Source organism: Struthio camelus, chromosome 5 (genome assembly GCF_040807025.1).
Source record: "Struthio camelus isolate bStrCam1 chromosome 5, bStrCam1.hap1, whole genome shotgun sequence".
NCBI lineage: Eukaryota > Metazoa > Chordata > Aves > Struthioniformes > Struthionidae > Struthio > Struthio camelus.
This window is the reverse complement of record NC_090946.1, coordinates 41,203,409-41,229,094: the sequence shown is the minus strand read 5'-3', so window position 1 is coordinate 41,229,094 and position 25,686 is coordinate 41,203,409. Positions and strand designations below refer to the sequence as shown.

Sequence of the window (25,686 nt, the reverse complement as noted above, 5' to 3'; positions counted from 1 at the left end):
CGAAGGGGACGGGCCCGCGGGCAAGGTAACCACCAATAGCGGCCCGGCCACAGGGATCGTGTTTGTTTCAAAGGCGATAGGCGCTCCCGGTAAGGGGAAACCCTGCCCCCGCCTGCCTGATTGCCCAATGGTCTCAGGCGAGGAGGATTGACTTGTCTCTCGCCCAGTGGCAACGCAGAGCTGTGTCCCACGCTCCAATGGGGAGGCCGAGAAGGCGGGTGCCGCTCTCGAACGCAGGGCGGGAGAAGATGGCGGTGAGGCGGCGGCTGCAGGAGCTGTTCCAGGACCCGCAGCTCGGCGGGGTCATCACCGTGGAGCGGCCGCCGCCGCCCCCCCCCGCACCGGCGCGGGTCCAGCCGCCGCCGGCCCAGCCGCCGCCGGCTGCGGGCTCGGCGGAGGCGGCGCGGCGGCGGAGGCTGCGGCCGGAGGAGTGGGCGGTGTTCCAGTGCCGCGGCTGCCGGGCCGTGCTGGGGGACTCGCTGCACCTGTGCGCGCAGGAGGAGCGGCGCCTCGGGCTTCTCGCCTGCTTCAGTCAGTGCTGCCGGGGCCGGGGCTGCGGAGCGAGGGGTGTCCGGGCTGGCGGGACAGGGCCATAAGCTTTTACTAATGCAGGTTTTAATACCGGAGCGGAAACTTCCAGCCCCGCGTTAGAAAGAGGCCCGTTGTGCGCCTCGGCGGGGCTCTGCGTCGCCTGCCGTGCTGGGGGGCGCTGGGGCGACCGGCCGTTGCTCTGGGGTTGTTCACTGGCTCTGCCTTTCTTCGTAGAAGTCACAAATGAGGTTGCTTGGGAAGAGTCGCTAATGATCGGCCTTGAAGGAGCCCTCCTAGGCTGGTAGGTAACGGACGTACCTCTTGCTTTTGACATCAAGTTTTAGTCATCAGATGAAATAGGTGGACCAAAATAGGCCTCCCCAAAGTCAGAGGGAAAGAGTTCCTGCACGTTTTCTAGCTGGGGCACTGAGATGTCTCGTGGAATTGATAAAGTCCTAAGTGATTTTTGGACCTGTACTTCATAACTTTGAACTGAAAATTCTTTTGTATATGTGTAGCTTTAATTCTTATCAAAATCAGAAGAAGTTTTGTCAGCATTTACCCTTGTTAACGGAGAGAGAGGAATGTTTGAGCAATGCAGTAAAAGGTAGCCTATAGCCTTTTACCCTTTTTTTTCCTCCTGCTCCTGCCTTTTAAGCATATATCATCTAAATTAATATATAAATTATATATTTTATTTATATAAAATATAAATTTTATATATACGAGCATATATATAACACATATATAGAAAAGTAATATTATGCACTTTGTTTGCTCTTCTGGTAAAACTAATAACCTGATGTCCTCTGATTAGCAGGCAGTATCTATGGTTTCAGAAGCTTCTGTTTAAACATACTATTTTCCCCTTTCTCCTTTCAGCACTTTCAATGCATTATCCTGTCGTTCATGTGGCTTGATTGTGGGCTTCATTCTGTATTCTACTTTCAGTGATCTGGCTTATCTCCGAGGCTTCTTCTGTTTCTTCAAGGACAGCATCCTCTGGTGAATATGCTGTTTTTTTTAATGGTAAATGACTTCACAGGAGTTTGTAAGTGATTCTGTTTTAATCAGATAGTTAGTTATTAGTATAATTAATCTACAGCTAACAGAAGCTGTTTTACTTTTGAATGCATTGGTGCATGGGTTTTAATATTCTTTCTATTTAAATTGCTCATGTTGGCACAATTCCATTTGATTTGGCTTACATTTTTAAGTATCCTCATGTAATTTCAAGGATTAAATTTAAGTGCTTGCAGTATGAGATCAACTTTACTTCCAGATCCACTTAAGTAACGTATCAAAACGGTTCTGTGCTAGATTGAAGACTTGATTATAGAAACTATAAATTACTTTTAGTTGATGATGAGAGATCTTATGATTTGAAAGTAAAACTATTGTTATGTTTTAAATATTTTCATAATATATTGACTACTTTTGACAGCAGTTATACGATCTCCTTAAAATCATCTTAAATAGTCTGTCTAAACAATTAATACAACCATGTTTTTTAAAACTGTTTTTCTTGTCTTTCCCCTTTCCCTGCTTGTCTTCCAGTTATCTCTTAAAAACTAAAATGATAATAGAAGCCTCTAAGGTAAATTTTCCTGCTTTGAGCCTAAAGGAAGAACTCGGAAAAGTAAGGTTCTACATGACTTTGTATGTAAAATGCAAAAAATGCCAAATTTTTTTTTAGAGATCAGTCCAAAAATATTGTTTTTTTTTTTTTTTGCTTGTTTGTTTTTAAGTGCAGATGATGTAGAAGATATTGGATTGTAATGTAGCTATGATACACGTGCGGAACATACAAAACATTTTCCGTAACAACTTATCTGCAAAACATAAAAAGTTCTAGCTAACTTTCTGACAAGTGTGTTACCCTGTAATGAGTATGTATATTTTTGTGGTACCTGAATGTCATCAAGAGAGAAGAAGGGATTTTTCTGCCTCTTGAAAAGAGAAACCCAGAGAAATCTATACTTCATTTTTATGTGTTTGTCATCTGTTTCCTCACTCCCTTCTTTATGCTCCCTTCAAAGCACATACGCTATCCTGAGTGAAACGTAACATAACAGATGAGTATATTTAGGTGTACCCCTAAGCAAAGATGAAACAGTCTGTCCAGATCTTGTCAAAATAGGTCTCTGGCTTTGTAAAAGTTGTAATGAGTTAACCGGGAAATGTTATGTTGGTCATACTAAGGCTTCAGCAGCTCTGGCTGCTTACTTAAGTGGAAAATTTCCATGCATCCCTGAAAGGGCTTCTGCTGACACACATTCATCTTATATGTGTAACGGAAGCTTCTGATTTGGGTGCTAGTTTTGGCTGTACTAAGCATAGGGTATAGAGATATGTCGTATTAGACACTAGTGATACAACAGAGTCCAGTTTCATTTTCCATCTTGAAAGTCAGCTGCTTTTTAACTACTTAAAGTGGGGTACACATCTTGCAAGGACCTGATGTTAGGACAATGGTATTTTTTTTTATTTATCTTTTTTCTAGCTAAAAGAAAAACTTGTGGTGGTCCACATGCGCCTAGAATTGCTGATGAAGAAGCTAGAGGAATTGAACCAACAGAATAACGTGGCAGAAAAGCAGAGCACTGCATCAGATGCAGCTGGTCTCATGCCAGGATATGCAGTAGTCAAGATGAACAAATAATATGCCTTTTTAAAAGAACTACTGGAGTCGTTTCTACATCTCTGCGGGGTTTGTTCATTATGATGAAACAATGCACAAAAAAAGGTCAGAGACTTAATCTTTTACTTTATGTGCGTATAGAAAGAACTTATGCTAAAGTGCATCTCTTCAATCTAGGGGGACCATCCTGAAGCTATGCTGTGAAAAATTAATAGCTCACCCATGCAGCACAGTACTCTCTGAGGCAGCAGACCCACGGCTGTGGTTCTCCCAACAACTTTAGGGGAAAAAAGCAGCCTTCAGAAAGCTGAACTCAGCTTTTAGGGACTATATGAAACATACTAATAAGGTGATACACAAGAGGAGCCATTATTAATTAAACCTTCTTACAGAGGTCTACAATTTTTTGTCTTACCTTTTCATATAGTTACAATGTTTACGGTAGCTAGTTGTTGATCAAGAGGCTTGTTAGCTGCATCAGGTATGAGAGGCACTGCTAAATGGTGTCCTGATAGTTCTTTTTTACTTAGGTATGTGGCCTGCAAAAGAGGCCAGCTAGCATGTCATAGAAGCTGCACGGCATGCTCAAAGCATGGGAATGGAAGGCACGTTGCTGCTTGGAGCACAAGGTTTTGCATTACAAATTCAAGCACAATTCAAGTGCCTGCCAAGTCCTCTGGAAGAGCAACTCCATGGCTGCACTGAGCTGGGTCAGATTCCGTCTGCTTTGTCAACCTCAGACCGTGGGCAACTGCTTTTAATAGATTTGAGCCCATCTCTGGGGTTGAAGCCATGAAACCAAGGAATGCTCTTTTCTCCTCCCTTCCTTTCTGCTCAGTCATGGGAACACCGCTCTGCTGAAGCTGTGATAGTCCACCTGCTGCCTTCCCTTGGCCAGTCAAGATGTTTCACAAAAAAATAGCCGAAGGGTACTCATCAGCGTTTCTGTTAGTTTTGAATAGGTTCTGCTCCTCTCCAAACATCTAGAAACTCATTTGATGGAGAGGAAAGAATGCTACTTATCCCTTCTTATTGCGACAGAACATCTTAGTCCTTAATTCCCATTAGCTGGAAGATTAAGGGTCCTTTTCTTCTCCCTCCTGCTGCCTAAAAGTTTGATGTTTTAAAGCTTCCATTAAGCTTAATGACTGCCTGTAATACTCTAGAGAGGAATGTATTTACTTGATTGACTTAATTCTGGTGATGTGATTTGCCCTCCTCTACTTCTGTTTCCACATATGAATGGCAGATTGTAGCATGGTCTCAGTTGTTTTGATGTATTTGTAAAATAACTGTTATAATTGACTGGAGGGGATGAAACTCACTGCAAGGCACCCCAGGAGTTTAGACGGGCAACTGGTTGGTACTTATCCTGCTACTTATGTACAATGTAACCAATGCTTTTTGGTTAATGGTTCTGGGTGCTCTCGAAGTTTGTTCGAATTGAGTTATAACATAAAATATCAACAGCTGTTCTGCTGGAAGAGGAGCTCGTCTCCCTCAGTTAAATTATAATATTATATGCTACCTGAATTACTATTATTGCTTGTTTAGGTCACTGACAGACATGAGTGCAGAAAAGCAGTGCTTTTCAATTACAGCTAAATTCAAGATATCAAAAGTAACTACTTGAAGTAAATATTACACTTTTGTAAGATCTGTTTCATTGTCTGTAATGATAAACGTTTTCCTCTCTAAAAAGAGCTCTAGAACCCTTATCCAGGGAGCTGTGCTTTTTAGAGTTGTCATTGTATGTTCATGTAAGGTTGGAGTTGCTGTATTTGATTACTTCATTATTAAAAACAAGGAATTTTTTTTGTAAAGTTGTGTTGTACAGTGACTTCTGCACTATGTTTAAGGGCCTGTTGGTCTTTAACTGGGGTCTTGTGACAAAATTCATTTTGTATGATCATCCTCCCATCTCAGGTGAACGTTTTCACTTGTATAACTTCAGTTTTGTCTTACTTTCCAAGTGACAGCCCTTTTGTTGTTGCATCAGTCTAAGGAACGTGACTGATAATGGGACTATTTACTTTTACCCTTTCATTCTGGTTTCTGCATTGACTTTGTTTCTTAATATACACTTTACATCTACTCTGTGTGTAATATAAATAGTGGTGAAGTGTCTTGTTTCATGTCTAATATTCTAGATGCAGGAATTGTATTCACTGAACTTAGCTAAGCGTCCCTAAGTGGAAAAAGAAGCTGTCGGTTGTCTTTGTTATGATTTTACTGTTACAGTTGTAAAGAAGAAATTTTTTAATAAAAAAAACCCTGAAATTCAGAAGTGCATATTATACAGATCACATGTACTATCATGCGAGTCTTAAGTCTGCTTCTTTTACTTAGGTTACAAGATGATTGCAGCAAAGACCACCAATTTATCTTGTACATGCAGGTCCTGGCTTATTGTGATGCATTGAATTAATAGTAATGCAATTCCTTGCATTACTTTGCTTGCTTAGCAGGAGTAACTGTTCATGATTTTAAGCAATTAATGAGTATGTGCTAGATAATAGCTGGTAAACTTTCTCAGGCTAATATTAAAGTGCATTTCAGTAACCTTTGGAACTGGAAACGCCTCAGGTCTGTTGAGTCCTTTATGTCTCAAACAAGACACTTTCTCAGCACCAGCCTAATTTACCGGCTGGCACTAACAGCACTACGCTGCTAAGCACTTACTGAGATACCAACTTAAACCCAAGGGTGTGCTTTGAATTAAGTGATGCGTAACTTTTTCTTGCTGAAGGATTCAGCTTTGGATCCGTCTGGCCCAGATTCAAATTCCTCTGAATTTACAGTTGATCAGTGAGTATTCATTTTCTTAGTGGAACCTAATCTCTACCTGGGCATCTTGAGACGTGTTCTCACTTTTCTAAGTGCAGCTGGACCACTCTGGCTCAGGAAGGACGGATTTTATTTAAACGAACACCAACTGCTTAAAAAGCAAGTGTCAAGGTCAGGCCACAGCTATTTTTATTCTTGTGTGTGCTAACCTGAAGCTGTCTTCTCTAGAACTCTATCCCTAAGGATAAAAGGGAGCAGAAAGTGAAACAAATTAGGTGTCTGAGCAGGCTATTGAAGTAACAACCCTACCGCACACCTTTTATAAGCTAGTGTAAGGGTAAGCAATCCATAACAGGTTTTGGAAAGCATGCAGCAGGGTGGGGAGGCATGGCCACTGCAGCACATATAAGGTGATGTCCTGCTACTGTGTTACAGCAGTCCTGAAAACAGCTCTCGGAAGCAACTGCAGGGAAAGTTGTGCTTGCCTCTAGGCTGCCACATACCGACTACAGAAAGAATTTGGAGGAAATATAATTACCAAACAACAAAAATGTGTGAAACAGTTTTTCCTAGGGACTTACTACTTTTTAATCAAGCTTTTATACAAGCAACAGAAATTTTCTGCTACCATCTAAAACAACCCTTAGAGCTTTTATTTGGCAATTGACCATCTTAATCTGATCAAAGTGACAATCTTCCTTAGTTGCCTCCAGGAAGTCAAGAGCACTCTTCTGCCTGAAGTCTCCTGGAACAGCTGGACCCAAAGCAGATACAAGAATATGTGAGTGAGTCCAAATTGCTAAACTTTGACAAAGTTACAGCAAGTGACAACAGGTCTTAAAAGTGGAAGCAGTTAGTTAGCATCTCCACGAAGATGCTGCGTATAGTAACTTGGTTAATTTGTCTTTTGAACAAATGACACACAAAGTTTTTTAGTGCATTCTCAGCCTGTGCTGCTTTATTGCTAAAAAAAATTTGTATACAGGTGCAGAGTTTCCAAGTTCATTTTTAAACAGTTCCTCTTTACAGTGTTCAAAAGAATAAAATCTTATCTTGAAATCCCCAAAGATGCATAGATATAAAAGCAAGCTGCCTTTTGGAAAAACTTCAGAATTCACAGGGAGACATTCTTTTACTGTTGCCATGTAAAACGTGTGCAATGGGAGTACATAGTTTCTAATGATACCAATAATTTCCTCCACTAACCCATGTGAGCATGCCATCAGAAGTCCAGTATAAGAAGCACTCTCTAACCTGGTTTTTAAGTATTTGAATGCTTTTAAGAATCTGCTACAACTGTCTAATACTTCTCCTCTGCTGCTACATACCTTTCAAAAGGAGGATAGCTTCACTGAAGTCCTAAAGTACCTTATTTCCCCTGGTTTTGTATTGAAGGGGATAAACATTAAGAATGGATACAACTACTTACTCTTCACATGAAAAAATACATTTAACAGGGTTTAAAACCACGTGAAGCATTCTAAAGAATAGCGACTAGGTTTTAGATGGCCATGGTTAACCACTGGACTCAACTTGTTTTACAAATTCCCTTTTTGCTTGAAGTTGGCTCAAATTATTTCATTTAATCTAGTTTTTGATACCATAAAATAGTTATCTTCTTTTCATATTCCTGTCTTCATTTGGCAATTCTTATATATTGATAGAAAGAGCATTCATGAGGAAAACATGGCCCCTGTTCTAAACCCAAATCACGGTGCTTTGTGGATGGTTGCCTAAGTATGATTGGGAGTTAACTTGACAGTTTCTTCCTCTAAGAAAGACACTTCCTCTTTCTATTTAAGAAAGAAAGCTGAGCCTCAAGTATATGGAGGAATATTTGCACAAGTTAAGCCCACCTATAACATTAAGCTAAGCTGTTAAGTATGGAATCCTGCAGTAACAAACTAGCATTCTACTTGTTTGAATACTTCAGACTAGGAAAAGCATTAGTGATATAGGCTATGCCACAGGTGCTATGTTATTTTCATACTGCCAGCAGAAATTCACTGCATCACCCACTAAAAGACTTGGGAAATAATACAGAGAACATACCAAAAGTTTACAGAAAGATGGCACCCAATTTCCCTTTTATTAAATAAGTGAAACAAAGAAAAAAAATACTATATTGCAACCTGTGTTGTGGAAGATAAAGACCTCCAGTGATCAAATCTCATTTTCTATTTTAAAAATCTCTTTGTCAAAGAACTTAAAAAATATACAAGGTAACCAGTATTTTCAGGCTCATTCCTGCAGATGCCATTATTGCTGGCTGATACCAGTATGCTTCAGTACAGCTGCCTATGTGGCTAAAGAGTTACCTGAAAATACTGTCTATTAAAAAGCTATTCAACACCTGAAATATATGTACTGTGCTTATTGATTTCAGTCTTCTCCAAATAATTCCTCTCACCACACCCAAGCCTTTTACCTACTGTCTGGCAAATAACCATTCAATTTGAGTCTGTTGTTCCTGTTATTGTGGGGTTCTTTTTTTTTTTCCTCTACGAGTTGCTCCCCCCTGTACCTTGTGAGAAACTCTGCACCCTTTTCCTTGCTACAGCTGCAGCAGGTGAGAAACCTCATCTTGACCCTAAACATGCTTAGTTCATGCCCTGCTTTTTACATGCCCAGGGCACTAACATGAACCAGACAAGAGGTTATAAAGGCAAGTTCTGCTGATCCTGGTTCCTGATTTGCTGCTGTTTTGGTGCCATGCTTCTGTCCCTATCTGTACATTCTGCCCCTTTCTCTACAGGGGCAGTGCATTCTCTAAAAACACATTTTGAGAATCAAAGCAGGAAGTTCAAGCTATTGGTATATTAATTCCTATTGCTTCATTATGTATAAATGCATATCTCAATTTACTGGTAATAACTACATTACACTAGACATTTTGAATCATGCATAATTAGAATACTAGCTCTAAGATTTGGTTTGTGGGCCTGTGCTACTTTCCTTCAGTTTCACCATGCAGTTCTTCCTTCTAAGGCATCACAAAAGTAGCCTTTTCTTTGACTTGCAAACATGCTCATTCGGAAGGGAAGAGAAGCAACCAGGATTTACACAGGACACACTAGATGGTAAGTTACCTTTTATCTTTAATAGTAGATTTTGTAAAGTCTTAGGGAATCCGTATTATAACCTGGTACATAGGCTCAGTGACAGAAACACACTCTTTCTTTAAAACTATTGCTCAGTAGAAAGTGCAGAGCAGACTGAAAGAGTTCAGAAATCCATAGTTAGTGTTCTGCACTAATAAATGAGACACCCTGGTTCCACTGCTGGCTTTTGTGTGCTAGTCAAAGTGCTGTAGAGGCAATACGCTGGATCACTCATTAGAAGAAATCCAATGGTATCTAACTTGAACTGCCATTATACAGCTCTGTACCTGAACAGCAAGTAGGATTATTAGGTTTTGAAGGAAGACCAGATAGTTTCTTAGAGAAGTGGGGAAGCAGATATTTCAAAGACAGGTTGTTCTTCAAAAACTGTTCTGCCCTTCCATATTCTTCTCTGCCCAGAAATACACTGCTAGCTCTTGTCAATGTACTCCTTGTGTAAAGCATTAGTGTCCTGGAGCTTGATACAATTTCTTCTCTCTATATTTAGGAGTCCTTGCAAGACTTTGTTTATTTTAAGTCCTGAATTAACTATTATCTTCAGCAGAAGTTGCAATTTCCAACATAACTACTGACTAGATCTTCTGCAGCAGCAGCACCGGGTAAGGAAACACTATATACATGCATCATCTGAGTTTAGTACTGCTAAAGGAGTCATGTCTGTAGTGGGCACTACATGTTTGATATCCCACAGTGAAATGTGCTAGCATCTGACACTTCTGCTTAGTTTTAGAAGCAGTGAAATCAAGGGCATGGGGGCCAAGTCACACAACAGTTCAGGCAGCTGTAAGGCAATGGGATTTCTGCTGCTGCTGTGAATAGTAATTTCTAGTCTAGTAACCCATGGAGTACAGATCATTATAAAGTCTGAATGGGGATGTATACATGGACAGCTTGCCTGGCTACTGCAGTCTTAGTTTTTTTCCCTCTTCTCTAAATGAATAAAGCCTTGAAGAACTCTATTCAGCCACAACATGAAGTGTGAACATGAGCATGTTTTCATTATTATGTAAGTGTACTTGATAACCACTGACTAGAATAAATTTGTAATTTATCTAATACTATCTAATAATCAAATTAAGGTTCCGCCATGGCCAGCTTCCAGTTTTATCAGAAATCCAGTAGCTGGAATTTAAGCTGATTACAACCTTCCAGATCTATTAACTTTCCATATGCATATTACATATTAGCTAACACCTCATTTAGTCATCTTCATGTTTATCTTGGTTACTTTAGACTGTAAAAATGCTCACAGCCCTCACAGTCTCATTATCAACTTATGAAGAGCCAAAGGATTTCACTTAAGTAATTTTAGATCTAAGAGTAGCCTCCCTTAAGCTATAACTTATGGTTCAAATTACTTCACCTTTCTAGAAGAAATCCAACCAGACAGAGGTACATCCAGAGGTACATCTCTGACACAATAATTCTGTCCAAAAGAGTATTATATATTGAGCCCTACTGTCTCTACAGACTACATACCTACACTGAAAACAAAGTGTCAAACATGGACTACTTTTTCTTCTTCTTCTTTTTTTTAAACAGAGGCTACAGCTGTAGATCAATACCCCTTTGTGTTATGAGAGGCTTCACAGCATTTGTCTCTCAAAGCTTCAGGCAACAGAAATCAGCCGTGGTCTGAAATAGGGTGCTTAGCAAGCCCAAAATTATTTTGGCTGTAAAGTAATATTTTTAGAATCCTACATTTCTGTTTGAGAAGTACAAATGTTTCGAGTGTCAAGTGTTCTCCAATAAACTTTTTTTTTTAAATTGGTCTTTTTAAAGAAAGAAAACAAAAAGCACTTCCTGCAATAAAATGCCTTCTAACAACAGAACCAGGTTCTCTTCACAGTTCAGTACTTGGAAGGGTTCAGTTTTACCTCAGAGAAACAGAGCATGTATTAGACTACAAAAAAATAAAAACAAAATAGGGAAACTTCACCCATACTTTCAAGAAGAACTGCCTGCCCTTCCCCAGCACACATCGATTCAGACACGTTACAAAACTAACCAATGTTTTTCGTACCAGGTTCATTAACAAAGTATTCAAGTGCCAAGTTCCCTCCAAGGAGAGGAACACTAAGAGGAATTCACCCATCTTCTTAGGAAGAAGTGCAACTCCCTGCAGCACAGAACGCCACAAACTTATTTGGTTATTACCCACTTATTCTACTGTACAATCTTGCTAACGCAAGTTATTTTACTATCACATGCAAAACAGTTATTGCTACTAAAGTTCTATTTTTTCTTATTACATCATCTTATGGCTTTGTTTGCATCAGGGATTCTTCCCCCTACATACTGTGCTATTTTGCATTCCAGTTTCAGAGGTATTTTTCAATTGATTCTCCCAAGCACTAAACTACTTTATTCAATGGTACAGCTACACAGCTACTTTTGTTCAGAATTGAATCTAACTCCAATGACAGGTCCCCCAGAGCTCTGCCGTAAATGGCCCACCTGCCCAATTTTCTTGGAGATGTAGTAAATGCAGAAGTTCCCCCCCATTACATACATTAACTCTGCAAGGATTACTGGTTTCGCACCCAAGTATATGCTGCTTAATTACTTTATATTTATATTAAAATTACAAAACCAAGCTACTTATTCCCTCCCTCCCCCTAATGGCCATTTACAGGCAGGTCTCAGGAAAAAAAGATGCAGTATCCTCTCTAAGCTGACAGAGAATTTTGTTCCTATAAAAGAGAGAAATGGGTGAAAAGAAACACTGGCACCAAATAAAACACTTTTTCCTAGGAAATCAGAGGATGCCATCCACAGAGCATTGCAAACCTTGGAGATTATAACAGTCTCTTATTTGACCAGTCCAAGCTGCCCATTGAGTGCTACATCATTTGGACTTCCCCCGGTCTAAACTTTCCTTCTTAAAAAGCAGAGGGAGAGACAGCAACTATTAAAATTGAGATTAGAGATGGAAAGCAATACTGGAAGTTATCCAAAATAGAGGATATTGAGTTCTCGGTAATACAGGGGTGGGGAATCTATGACCCATAGGCCAGATACGGCCCACTGAACAGCTACAGTCTGCAGCATTGACTTTTAACAGCCCTTGACCTTACTATTCTCTCACGTTATTATTAAGATGTGTGTAAATGCAGGATCCACCATTGGTGTTTTAGAGATTCAATAGGACTTCAGCAAAAGAGGTTCCCGATTCCTGCAATAATAGATAAAAGTTTCTACAGAGAATTGGCAGATAGCATTTTGCAACCATTAATTTATAAGATGAGGAGGCTAACATTTAACTTGTAACAATTACATAGTCAGAACTGAAAAATTGTTTTGATTTAATTAACAGAGTTTGCAAATGATAATCTTAAGGTAGCAGAGACGTGTACAAAATGCACACTAGCTCTTTAGCATATTCATGCTTTCTGAGTATATCATAGGATGGGTAATAATAAAACTGAAAACGCTGCTCATGGAAGAAAGCACCTTCACTAAAGACTTAAAAAAAAAAAAATCACCACCGGTAAAGAGATGAGAATTCTAGACGCTTACGTACAATAGTCTACTACTGCAGTTGGACAGATTTACTAAAAACAAAGAGTCAACTATGATTCTATGAAGCCCATTAAGTGAATGCATTCCATTTCTAAAGATAACATTACCATTGCCAAAGGGAGGATACTGCATATTTAGACCATGTTTGTGACATTTTTACTGTATCCTTTCTATTGTTAATTACATTATCACTGTTTATTAATAAATTTGTCACTCTGAAATTGTAAAAATACTACTAGGCTCATGCACTGATCCTAACATGGCACTACAGTTTGCTACAAAGCACTAATGCTTATGGAACTATACACATCTCAAAATGGAAGACATTGGTGATTTTGTTGTTTTCAAACAACTTGTAACATCATTTTGTCCACAAGTATTAAAATATATATATGTGTATATATATGATCTATTGCACATGCCCCTTATTTTTATAATCTTTCACATGGGAAGATTTCCAACCAACATAGAGAAAGAAAGTGGAGCAAGAAAAAGTAAGAACGCTGAGGCAGCATTTCCTAACACCGCAATTTTATAAAGAAGCTGGCTGGAAAGATACAGCAGTGGGGGTCTCTTGGGCATGCACTATTGGAGTATTATTTCTGTGAAAGCCACAGATCTTTAGCCCTGCTAAAAATGTTATGTTCTAAAATTAAACTTAACAACTAACATTGTCACATCGTCAGGGATAGAAGTCAGAAAAAAAAAATCAATAGGTCTATTTCTTAGAATGCAGGGTTACAAAATACAAAATGTTGAGTTATTCCTATGGACATGGCATCAAAGAGCTTAAGGTGTGTCTACTCTCTAATCAGGGTTTTGTACCTACCCACAGAAAATAAAATACATTCCTGTCCCCCACGTATTTTGTCATCAAGCAGTGCTAGAAACAGCTGCTAGCTCTAATGTCCAAAGGATAATGAGTATAGGTAGAAGGAAGAAAAAGAAATTCCCAGATTTAGGAACAGATGTTTCTTATGCCAGATACCTTCCAACCTCATATAATCCTATGATATTGACAGTATTTTCCATCGCTTAGAGATGGATCCTGCTTCTACAGACATCTACATTAAATCCCACTGGTTTCAACATAAGGAGGACCTAAAAGGAAAAGTCCGTTTCTAGTTGTCTCTAGCACAATAAAATTCAGACCGTATTCAGTAAAGAAATCCTGCATTCTTAAAAGTCAGGCCAAGTTTGTGGTTGCCTTGCCACAATATAACGTGACTCTTACACAGCTCAGAGTGTCACCCACAATGTTAGTGCACCTCTCTGCTCGTTACAATTGGCTTTACTTTGATATGCAGTGTCTTGCCCATCACTCCTTAACTTATGAGCCTGATCTTTTCTTCCTGGAAACAAAAAAGGGGTAAAGCTGCCATTAAATCCTATTGTTACAATGCATATCTAGATGTGGATCTAACTGAACTCTGTTATGAAGACCAGAATCAAGATCAGTATTTGTCCTTACTCCACTATGGAACTTGTTCACCATTAAATTTCAGTACATTTTAAAAAACAGAATGCTGCCCTTGCAATCTATCATTAAGATTTAGGAAGGATTTCAGCTGTTGCTTTTTTTTTCAGCCATTTGCAGGCTGTCTGGCTCTCTCCAGCAGTTTTCTAAAAGGAAAAACAAAACAACCCCCCTCCCCAAAACGTCCCCTAACCCTGCTACTGTCCCCCCAAACCCTATTAACAGAACCTAGATACCTTTATTTGATCGAGATTTGAAAATATTATTTTAAGCTAGTAAGTCACATTTTCTAAATCACAAGCTTGGAATAAGGTGCACTAAGAAGAGCTCCAGATTAAAGTGGAAAAGAATACATAACCTATTTCTGGCTCTTTTGCCAAGAAATCATACTCGCCACATACAACATCACAGCAGGGAGCATGTGAGCATTATAAGCTCGCATTTCAGACTGACAGAAAACATCCCAAATAATCACAAATGATGGAGACAAAGAATGCTATGTAAACATAAAAACAACAGATTGCTCCTTAGTTTGGGAAGGAAATTCAGAAGGAACCAGAAAAAAAGCCCATCCTAAATATTTCTGCTCTCTCAACACATCACTCTTACGTGGCTAAGAGTTCATTCTATTGGGCCTATTTCCACCTATATATGATGGAAACATGTAGGTCATCTCAGTTCTCCATCAGCCACAGAAGAATCGAAAAGCTAATTTCATCAGCAGTATGAGAAGCTGAAACTGTGCCAGGAAAGTTGAGTGGATAAACTGAAGCTTTACACCTCTGGTCTCTTCCATCACACCAGAAGAGAATTTCTTTAACAAATAAAGTTCTGCCCCACCTCTTTGATAGTAGAGTGTTTTTGTTCCTTTTGCTGCTTAGGGTTCATAAAAAGCCATGGAGAGAGAATGATTTAACATAAACCCAATCATTATCCTGTAACTCTAGAGGTCTTTAAAGCTTCATTTTCTTTGCGAAAAATGAAATGTGCAGAGTAATTTCTCCTTCCGGTCAAAGCTCATCATATCCAGACTTATGTGGATTTACACATGCAAAATATATATTTTGATCACAGATTGGGATGATGCATTTACACACTATAGACAAGGTGACTCTGCATTTGTTCCTTTGCATTAGTTGCTTTATGTGAGTTGACATCAAGACATCTATCTACAAAGTCAAGCCTAGGTCCTGGACTAGAAAATACCTGCTCTGGGGCTTCCCCAATTGTCTGGGGAAGTTCCTTCCTCATTTCAGAATGGAAAGTATATTCTGGTTCTCCTGTTGTAACCTCTCATGCACATCAAGGCAATCTGGCATAGCAATACATGCAGACACTTTATCTGATAGGAGCTCCAATATGACACAGTGAAGAACTTATCCCTCCTGAAATGAAGAAGGAAATATCAGTGAAGACGACTGGCTCCTTCATGCATCTCATTACAAAGTCTTTCTCATTTTAAAATAGAATGTAGAAAGCTGAATGAAGAGCTGGCACAGGAGACACTTCTTCAGGGAAACAAATGCTCACTTCTGTTACTCTGCTTTTGAGTCTTGGTAAGATGGTGGGTGCTTCTGTGGGAGAAGCCATCTGGTGACTCAAATGTTGGGTAAAATGGTGGAAATCGGAAGTAGAGAGGTCTTTGTTCATTCAGCTCCATGGAAATAAAGGACAGGCTTTCTCTTGCTAGAAGAGAAACATCCACATCTCACAGCCTGTGAGCAGTCACCAAGAAAAAGCAACAGGACCACCTTCTCAAATGTCAAGAGAGGATCTGGAATCCCAAAACAAAAGAACAGGAAAGATAGTTTAGGAAACAGAATAAACTATATTCAACATGGAAATAACCACAAATTCATTTCTTTAAAAGTCTAATTCTAATGAGTAAAATTAGCTGGCTTCACAAAGTGCAAGAGTCCCTTGTTCTAAAAGATTTTAAATCTAATTGCAGATGTTTGTAGGCTGGCTAAGAAAATACTATGGAAATGCTAAATTAACTTATTATGCTTACTCAGAAGCAATGCATCCAAAAATATACAGGTGATAATAAGCTATGGGGCTTCTTAACTGTGACTCTAAAAATAACATGACAATGTTGAGGTAGCACCAGAATACATACTGCACACAGAGCGTGTATTCTGCTTTAACAGGTCATAACTCAAAGAGATGCTATAAATTATCACCTAATTAACTAAAAAATTGTCAATGCTGTATGAAAACAAAAAGTGCTTATGACAGCTGTACAATCACAGAGATTAGGCATTTTCTTTTATTCATTTCTCCCTACTTGCCCACAGCGTAGATATACTTCAACGTCTTCCATCATGTCACTGATCTCCCGGCCTTTCATCAGCGATACTCACCTGGTATAACCTAGTCCTGTACTGCAATGAGAGAAGTGTTTTTCCTTTTCTCTCTTGCTCTTGCTCTCTCTCCTTCTCTCACATACAAGAATATGGGCATACACAGTATTTTCTACCCCTTTCCTCTCTTCTCCCTGATCTTTCTTTGCCTACATTTCTCAACTTACTCCAATTACCTTAACCCTTTAGTTGATCAAGTTCTGAAATAATCTTCCAGCGATAATTTTCAACTCCTATATTAGGAGTAGTGAGTAGATCATGAGAATGGATATACAGCACACATCACCGCTTTCTCTCTGAGGCATTCAAATACTTCAGCTGATCATAAAGTTGACCATCCATACCCACACTGTTGGGAAAGTCTTATTCTTGTTGTGAAGCTGGGGAAAACCAGAGGCCTGGAGAGCTGCAACAAAACATGCCAAAGGTTTGTGGCAAAGCTGAGAACAGAATCTAGAATTTCCTAACTCTATTATATATCTTAACTGCCAGAACTTTACTTATTCACTAGGCAAAAAAACAAATCAAAGCTCCAGAAGTTGATTGCCATCCTTTGAAATTCTGAATGTACTTCTTTTCTACTCGATAACTCATATTTTGACTATGTTATCGTTCTTCCTATGCTACTGTTTAAAAAATATAAATTTTAAGATGACTATTCTAAGTTAAATTTATACAATAAGCATCTTTTAACAGACTAAAATGACAGCATGAGACAAGTATTTCATAACTTTAAAAGCATTAATTCTTTTTTAGAATACACAGTTAAATCAAGCTTTCTTTCACGAGAAGCCCAACCCAAAAGCTGACACAGAGGTAACATTCCAGTGCTCTGAAAGTACGCTAAGAAAAATTACAATCCCAATGACTGATGGTCATTTGAGTGGTCAGAAAGGAGAAAAAAAACTGAGAACTGCAGTACTTATCGATGTCCTGATGGCTTTACCCACCATTATTTGTCACCATCCAACATTCTCTTCAGTGAACCTAGACAGAAAGAGATGAACAAATAAGATTAAATTTGCAGCTAACAAGCTATTCAGATGATAGAACACCTGCATAAGATACAGTCGATTAGCCATACCTTCCAGGAATTAGTTAAAATTTTTACACGTTTTATATAAACCATGCTGATGTTACTTTTCCTTTAGTTTAACAGGAAAGATGATCAAGCAAGTGAGGCTTAACTCTGGAAGACCCAGGACAGACAGCTTACCCTAAGAACAAGGTGGGGAGGGGGAGCACACGTCCAAAACATGCTTGAAAAGCTTCTGTTCAAAAGCCATTCTGTTTCCTGGAGTAAAACCATGTGTGTCATTCTACAGAATACAGTTTGCAAAGTAATGAACTCCCTTCTTTCCTAGATTTTGTTAGTTCTTACTTCACTGAGAGCAGCCAATAATCCATGCTTAACTGACTATACCGGGAGACATAAGTATACATTACTACTCAAACTTTTAACTGAGCATATTTTGAAAATAAGCAATCCTTTTTACAGTAAGCTAACATCAACAGACACATGTTCCAATTTCATAGGAACAGAGATGGACAGAACAACTGTAGGCTCCAATAAGACAAGGAACTCTTTCATGCTTGCACAGACCTGCCGTACCAAGGAGACATAATGCCTGTACTCAAGGGTGCTGAGCCAACAACCTAACTGCAAGAAAAATGGATTGCTATACGCAGGACTATCTCATTATACAGGACTTAGAAGAATGAAAGGTCCCAATATCCTCTGCAGTATTCTTGATTTCCATCTTCCTGCACTACAGAGCATTTTGGCAAGCAGCAGAGGACCCCCACCTTTACAAAACTGTGGTCAGTTGGCCATCCTAAACCCTGTGTTTCAGGCTATTTCTTCCATTATGACCCCTGCAAATGACATCTTGTCAAGGTCACATAGTGCTTGTTAGGTTCTTGCGGGAGGTTGGGAACTCAATAGCAAGTCATTCACAAAACAATTAACTTGATAAAGAAAAGTTATCAGGAATTTTCACATGCTTACTGATTGTGATAGTGGAAATGAGACAATCCCCAATATTAGTCTTTGAAAAGCTGGGTTTCCTTTCACTCATTCAAAACTAAATACTACCTTAAGTTTCATTATAAAAAGGCAGCAAGTGACACTTAAAGTAACTCATACCAAGAAAATGCTTCAACCAATACTGAAATTCAGTTGCTTTAATCCTTTTTTTAAAATCCACTCTTTGATTTTAGATGCTCCAGTTTTTAACTGCTCTGCTTGATATACTTTCTATCCAACTTTCATAGAAGATGTGAAAGCAGAATTCACAACAGTATCATCAGAACTTGAAAATGCAACCAAGACTGAAATTAGCAGAGACGGAAATTGATAGTAACAGTACCAACTCCATAACTAAAATCTAGTGGAAGCTTTGGTTCACCAAAAAAAAAAAAAAATTGATTTTTTTTGTTTCATAACTGTCTGACTGCATACCTAAATCAACTGATCTGGAACAAGAAACTGGTTGTGAAAACTCCACGTTATACTTACTAGTCAAAATTTCATGAAAAAAAATTAAAAAAAAAAAAAAAAGAAAAGGCTATCTCCTACTCATGAACTTTGAATCTCATTCATATTGACAATTTCCGGAATACAGACAACTTCACAAGCTTGAAAGCTAAAAAGACACGAAGAAATATCTCATTAAAAGAAGCATTTGTCTTCTCATTTAGATCAATTTATCTTACTACTAATGGACCAACTGGAAAAAAAAAAGCAGCCTTCTAGCATAATCTGCACACTGGAAATGGAAGCTATAGTGACATGAATAGTGGTATAACCATGCTACTAAGCATTGTCAAATTCCTTACCTTCAAATTTAAGGTATCTTAAGTTTTAATCAGATTAGTGAGCAAGAACTCAGATCCATCAGATGTGGCTTTCCAAAATAACACTTATAAGTTGTACTTAGAGATATAACACACACACACACGAGCGCATGTGCGCTCAAGGAGGTAAGTAGAAGAATTAACAGGAATGTAGAAGACAGGTTTGAGGGCTGAGAAGATGAGTAGAGTAGCATACGAGGAAGGAAAGAGCTAGAAATAGGTTTATGGAGAAAGGCCAAGATATGAATGTTTGAAGCTTATATGTGATGGAGGTATTTGAAGATACAGATAGCAAAATAAATGCTATAGTTTGCAAGTCCACTGAGATCTTTTTGATAGCTTAACAAGACATGTCTTGGAAAGGCAATTGACACACACAACAGTTCTTTTTTAAATAGGCAAACTAGAAGAACAGTTACTTTAAAATGTAGTTAAATACAGTTTAAGTTACTATACATAATTACATTAAACACTAACTGCTTTGTATCTAGAAGTCCTCAGTTTTTGTCTTCCCTTTAGGTCAGCCTTTTTCAGTCACTAGTATTTTTTAAAATACAGATATGACCAAAACAGTGAACACAGGCAGGAGCCTGTAACTTGATTCTTTTTCGGTATAACTTCTAGTAATTTCTTCTAGCTTCTTGAATTAAAAGAATATGCCCTTTTTCTCTAGTAGATTCAATTAGATTCCATCCTGCTTTCTATATGACAAATTTTTCAATGATATGTAAACAGAAAAGTTTTTTTCTGGAAGCTGGTATTTACATAAAGTCAAAGCTGAAATAATGTGCTTAATAAGACCAGTAGGAAATTCACAGAACTTGTGGGTAAGAAATAGTTTTGATGGGTACAATAAGCAAGCTAATGTACGTGGAATGTTTATCATTTTATAGCCCCTCGCTATCTTAACCAAGTTCCAAATTTACACCATAAAGCTGATAATGACAAAAGCTGAAATCATAGACACAGTGTACAACAGAATAGCTTAACATCCTTTTATGCTGTTTTCACTTTCTAGGCAACTTTTTTAAAAAGTATCTAAACCCAATCAAACTATGCAGCAACGTAGAGAATTGTAACAGAAAGGCTAACATTGTTGTGAATGGAGAATGAATGGGATTAATGTGGATTCACCAAAAGGAGGACACAACAGAGAGCGGGGCCTCTGTTAATGGCACCCAGGTTTGCAGGTCATCAAGATCCTAGCACATCCTCCTGCACTTTCAGAAGACACCCAGATCTGGAGACAAAGAACGCTGATGACTTCTAGAAGGGGGACAGGATTGAGATACTGGTCACTGTCAGCTCCAAAAGGGTACAAAAAAGCATATCTGAAAACTATATGTGGTTGCCAACCTACGAGCAACCCAGGAGACCTGAAGAGAACTCGAGAGCTGATGTCACTTGTCCTCTACGTCATGGTAAAAGAATTCGGGACCTAAGATCTGGTCACAAGCAACATGGGGCTGACTGCTGGACAGATGGCATGAACACCTCTGTTGCAGTGCTTAGCTGCTGCATAGACTTCTTGGGCACTGCACACATTCTGGTGCTTGTAGGGGACTCAGAGTGCAAGTGACAAGTCTTTGTTTCACTTTTTATTTTAAATAAAAACATCCTCCCCTTCTATGAGGTTTCCAAATGGATATCGGCTACATTGTTGATACAATGTTGCAATAGCATTTCCTACAGCAAATGAGAAAAACAGAAGATTTTTTACAGATGAGTTTTCTATTTCATGATACACACATCACAGCAAAGCGTTACTTGATTACCATCAAAGGAACAAAACATCCCTTCCTTCCCAATTTGGGATTTTTTTCCCCAAGAGGAAAAAATCCTCTTTCTTCTTTTAGATCTTCAAGGACTGCATGGACCCTTGCATCCTGCATTCACATAACCTCCAGCATGCCTCAGGACACTGTTCCTTTCCTAGTTTTAACAGGAAAGGTGGAAATTGGTCAAGAGGTATTCTAGAATCTTCACAAATTCAGAGTTTTTAGCTTTAGTTGGCCCCGGATGTTTGAAATACCTGAATGGCAGGTCGCCATTGTAAGGTACCTGGCTCTGTCATGCAAATCTCCATATTCAACACACACACACAGACAGAGCATTGTGTGCAAGATTGTAAAGCAGTGCACACAGTTAATTTGACACATACTGGTAGAACAGTAAATTCTCAGATTTTTTTTTTTTTTTTAAGAAATTACTTCCCATAGCTCTTGAGCATTCAGTATAATGAAGAATAAACGTTAATCCAAGTGACATTTACTTACTGCTAAAGTAGTGTAGTACTTCATGTGAAAGAAGATTGATTGCTTATTATTCTTTTAACTCTAGTATAAAGTAGAATTTTCTATGTATTGTGCCAGAAGTAAATCCACTTCTTCCAAAGCTCAGTTTAAATTCTCACTACAGGAAATTTTTACTTTCCATTTCTTAAAAAAAAAAAAAAAAGAAAAAAGAAAAAAAAGGTCTTCTTACTATCAACTGTGTGTCAAACACAACTGGGTGCGTTCTTTCTGCACGTTCAGATAACTTAAAATCAGGCTTCTTAAAAAGATGTTCAGACAAGCCTATCATGACAAATTTTTGGAGATGTGTATAAGTAGATATTCATCAGTAGCAGCATATCGTGCCGTGGTGTTATGTTGCTCATAAACTGCTATTGCTGTTATTAAGTGAATAATAAACACATGGAATGAGTAAAACATTCCCGAGGAAATTTTTCTCATAAGCAGAAACTGCTTTCAGAAGCAGCCACTACAAACACACTTACCATATTTCCTTCGAGTTACTTCAGTTAGAAGCAACTTTGTCATTACCAGATAATAAGATAAGATGTAAGATAACGTGCCATGACTTCACAGGATCCGAAGCTACGCTTCTCACTTAGCCACTGCAACTTTTAAATTTCACCTGACAAGAATGTTGAAAATGCAGTCACTAGTAACAAACTAAAGATTTAAGACAGTGTTATAAAATAAGTAACATCAAGAATTCCATGCTAGTGAGGGTAATCAAATTTTTTTACAGAGAGTACCTTTCTATAGCACAAAAAACTCAAAGAATCCTGGCTGAAAAATTTAGTGTAAATCTGGCCTGCATGCTGCTAACCCGGAAAGGAGGGAAAATGTTTTTACTAATACTCTTTCACATGTCTCATTATATGTAAGGCCCTTTTCACCTTGCTATTGTCAATAATCACATGAACTCGTAAGCTTACAGTCAATTCCGCTGTCAACATCTCCTCTCCACTCTCTGTAAAGCTTACTTTCCGGTACGAGATTACTTACACGTTCTGATTCCGTTTGTCAAATCACTTGGAAGTCATGCCCTTTGCACACTCCAAAGTCGGTACGACTCAGATATCAGAAAAGGACACAACTATTCAGATTATCAAGTTAACGAGAGCCTTCTAATATACAGACTCCAGGAATGAGAGAGAGGACAAAAGAGTAACGAAGAACTGTGCTATTTTGGTAGCCCGACATGAAAAGCCTAGTTTCCGACGACACGCTTTGATTCCTCTCCTACACGTACGTTGCAGCTGCAGCTCCGCACCGCAGACGTGCTCCCGGCCGCGGGTACCTGAGGCGCGCTGTAGCGCTGCGCAGGAAGCCCGCTCCCGCAGCCAGGGGCGGCAGCCGGGCAAGCCGCCCGCCGCCGCCCGCTCCCAAGTTGCTCCGACTTCCCCGGGGCGGCCCGGAGCGCTGACCCGGCCCGGCTCCCGCCTCGCCACCCGCGGCCCGGCAGCGCTCCCGGGGCAACGGCCGCCACCACCCGGAGCCGCCGCTCCCGCCCCCCGGGGCCGCCGCGGCGGGGAGGCCGCGCTGCCCTGCCGCCGCCGCAGCACGCGCAGCCCGGCCGGGGGGAGGCGGCGGCGGACCGGACCGAGCCGGGCCGGGCTGGGGGGCGGCGGCGCCCGCGGAGCGCGCCTCAGGAAGCCGCGGGGCGCGAACGTGCCCGGGCCCAGCCCAATCAGGGAGCGGCGAGGGGAGGCGGGTGCGCGGCGCCCGGGCCCAGCCCAATCAGGGCGCGGGGCAGCCGACGCCAGGCTGGGTGCGGCCTCGCGCCGAGGCTGTTGTTCCCGTCGCACTCACCTGTGCGCGGCCGAAGCCGCCGGGCCGCGGCCGGCCCCGGCCCGTCCGCCTCCTCCTCTCACTCCGCCATCTTCCCCTCCTTACCTCGGCCACCCGGCGGCGGGCCCGCAGCGCCCGGCGACGCCGGGCCCGCCCACTCGAGCGCAAGCCTATTGGATGCCTCTCCTATGCATCTGCCGTCCCGTCTCGGCGGTCATTGGCCGTCGTCACCATCCATCAGAGGGGCCTGCCTCCCGCCTCCGATGCTCTCCTTCCTGATTGGCCCCGAGGAAGATACACGCCTGAGAAAGGATTGGCTACAGCCGCGCTAGCAGGGCTGGCCGGGGGGGGGAGGGGGGCTAATCCGCCGGTGACCCCGACGAGAGTTTAAAGGGGCCGCCCGAGGAGGGCGCGCGGGGTGCTAACGACACCACCGCAGACGCGAGGCACGGCACGGCACGGCACGGCACGGCACGGCACGGCGCCGTTGGCCTGCCGGCTCCGGCCCGGCGGCCCTCGCGGTTCTGCCCGTCCCGGGCTCCACCGGAGCGAGGAGAGCAAAGGCGGGTCGCGTGTGCCGGTTCGGGGACTCCCCGCCCGGCCGCCCCTCCCCCTGCCGTGCCCTCTCGGCACGACCCCGCTGGCCGGCGTTCGCCGAAGAGCCCCGGCGCGGGGCCGTTAGCGGCCGTTGCTCCTGGGGCCGGGTGCCGCTCCTTTCGGGGCTGCTGCCGCTGCCCCGTCCTCCATTTCGCTGCGCAGCAGCGCGGCCGCAGCCGCGCGCCCGGCCCGAGCGGGCCTCGCTGTGGAGCGATGGCCCTGAATGAGAGTGCCTTAATTCACGCTGCCGGCTTTGGTGGCATCTGCCCAAAAAAAAAAAAAAATCGCAGCAGTAATTTTACACTTCGAGATGACTGATGAATACGTTGAAGAGTGTGAAGAGGAGTACTTACCCATTCAGAAAACTCTCGAGAAACACCCCCAGTTAACAGTGATTCACCACAGACAACTACTACAAGCCATTTCAGTTGAAAAGTTAATCCATTTAATGCACCCTTTTCTACCACGTAGTGCTTTTTAATTCAGACTGCCACATTTAATGAAGCACTTTAGCCAACTTAAATATATTACATCCACGCATTATTTACAACCAGAGAAGTAACTTCAAAGAATTGAAAGTAGACCTTTAATTTTTCATTCTAAAGTTAGAGAAACTAACATTATTTTTACTTCTATTCTTTTTGATTCAAATTCTGTATTTAGATTCTATTATTTCGCCTGGACTTGATTGCCAAGTTACCATCAATTCATTTGCCTTCTTTCAGCAGTGATGAGCTATTAATTCTCTACAGAAAACTGGAAGTCTTTATAGTATTCCAACAGTTAATGAAAACTAATAGAAACCATAGATTTCTGCAGCCAATCATTTCAGAGATCCTCAGTGCAAGAAATGTGGGTCTGCTGATTTGAAAATAGATCTTACTTTCCATTTACCATCAGACTGGAAGATAGTTCAGCCCTATTTAATACCTATCCCTCATACTGCTTTTTCAAAAGACAGAGCAGAAATACTCAATAGTTCTGTCTTTCAGCTGATATTCTCATCTTCCTTCCAGATTTTAACTTTCACCGATCACCTTCATTATCGAGAACACTTAAAAGATAACTTCTGCAAGTAAGCAGGTACACTAGAAATATGGCTTTTGTGGACATCTGCTTACATCTGTAGGGCTTAGTTTTGTATGATCTTCAATGCAACATAAACTTAAAAGATCTTAAAACATCTCTTATTGTCACACATGCCTAATACATAAACTTCAGATAATCAAATATGAGACTCAGTTGCAGACAGCAGGAATTGTAAAAAAAAGTAGGGAACTATGCTTTTCTTCATACTTTCATCTCAGTTTATCCTTGGATGGCTAGTAATGGGCAAATTCTTGTTAAAAGCTTTTCCCTCAGAAAGGCTACTAAAAATATTTCTGTCAGATCCTTTTCATAAAGCAAGGTAAGAACTTACCATCTTGAATGCTTACCTGTCTTTGAAACTGAGGTAGACTCTGTAGACTTAAAAAAAAAAAAAAAATACTGTGAACAGGCTTATATTTGTCCGTCTATAGCTTTTCATCCCATGTGTCTTCCAGGTGATTACACAGCTAACAGCAAAATTAAATTCTGCTGTTCTTTTCTTTTTTTTGTTGCTGTGCACATATTAAAACTATTTGGGTTCTCCTTAAGGTATATTAGCAAGAGTATCTGTCCTTATAAGCCCCTAGCTTAGAAATCAGACTTCTTCTCAAAGTAGCAC

General features: G+C 40.5%; 1 protein-coding gene and 1 long non-coding RNA gene across 3 annotated transcripts; one reads left to right on the top strand and one right to left on the bottom strand.

The window, feature by feature from the left end:
• The first annotated feature begins 233 nt into the window (after nucleotides 1-233).
• Nucleotides 234-5,478, top strand: OIP5 (Opa interacting protein 5). 2 transcript variants are annotated; one of them, XR_011141476.1, is made up of 6 exons: nucleotides 249-531; nucleotides 766-832; nucleotides 1,414-1,536; nucleotides 2,089-2,170; nucleotides 3,035-3,277; nucleotides 3,350-5,478. XR_011141476.1 is itself a non-coding variant. In XM_068945895.1 (5 exons), the coding sequence occupies exons 1-5, from the start codon at nucleotides 249-251 to the stop codon at nucleotides 3,191-3,193; spliced, it is 714 nt and encodes a 237-aa protein (XP_068801996.1). In that variant the 5' UTR covers nucleotides 234-248; the 3' UTR covers nucleotides 3,194-5,478. The 2 variants fall into 2 exon arrangements, 1 of the variants encoding a protein (XP_068801996.1); XM_068945895.1 differs by having other exon boundaries at nucleotides 234-531; nucleotides 3,035-5,478.
• Nucleotides 5,479-6,887: 1,409 nt separating this feature from the next.
• Nucleotides 6,888-23,551, bottom strand: LOC104150390 (uncharacterized). The gene is made up of 4 exons (XR_011141475.1): nucleotides 23,403-23,551; nucleotides 17,394-17,430; nucleotides 16,620-16,849; nucleotides 6,888-15,854 (listed from the first exon to the last, which is right to left on the bottom strand). It is a non-coding gene; the product is annotated as an uncharacterized lncRNA (long non-coding RNA).
• Nucleotides 23,552-25,686: the final 2,135 nt, after the last annotated feature.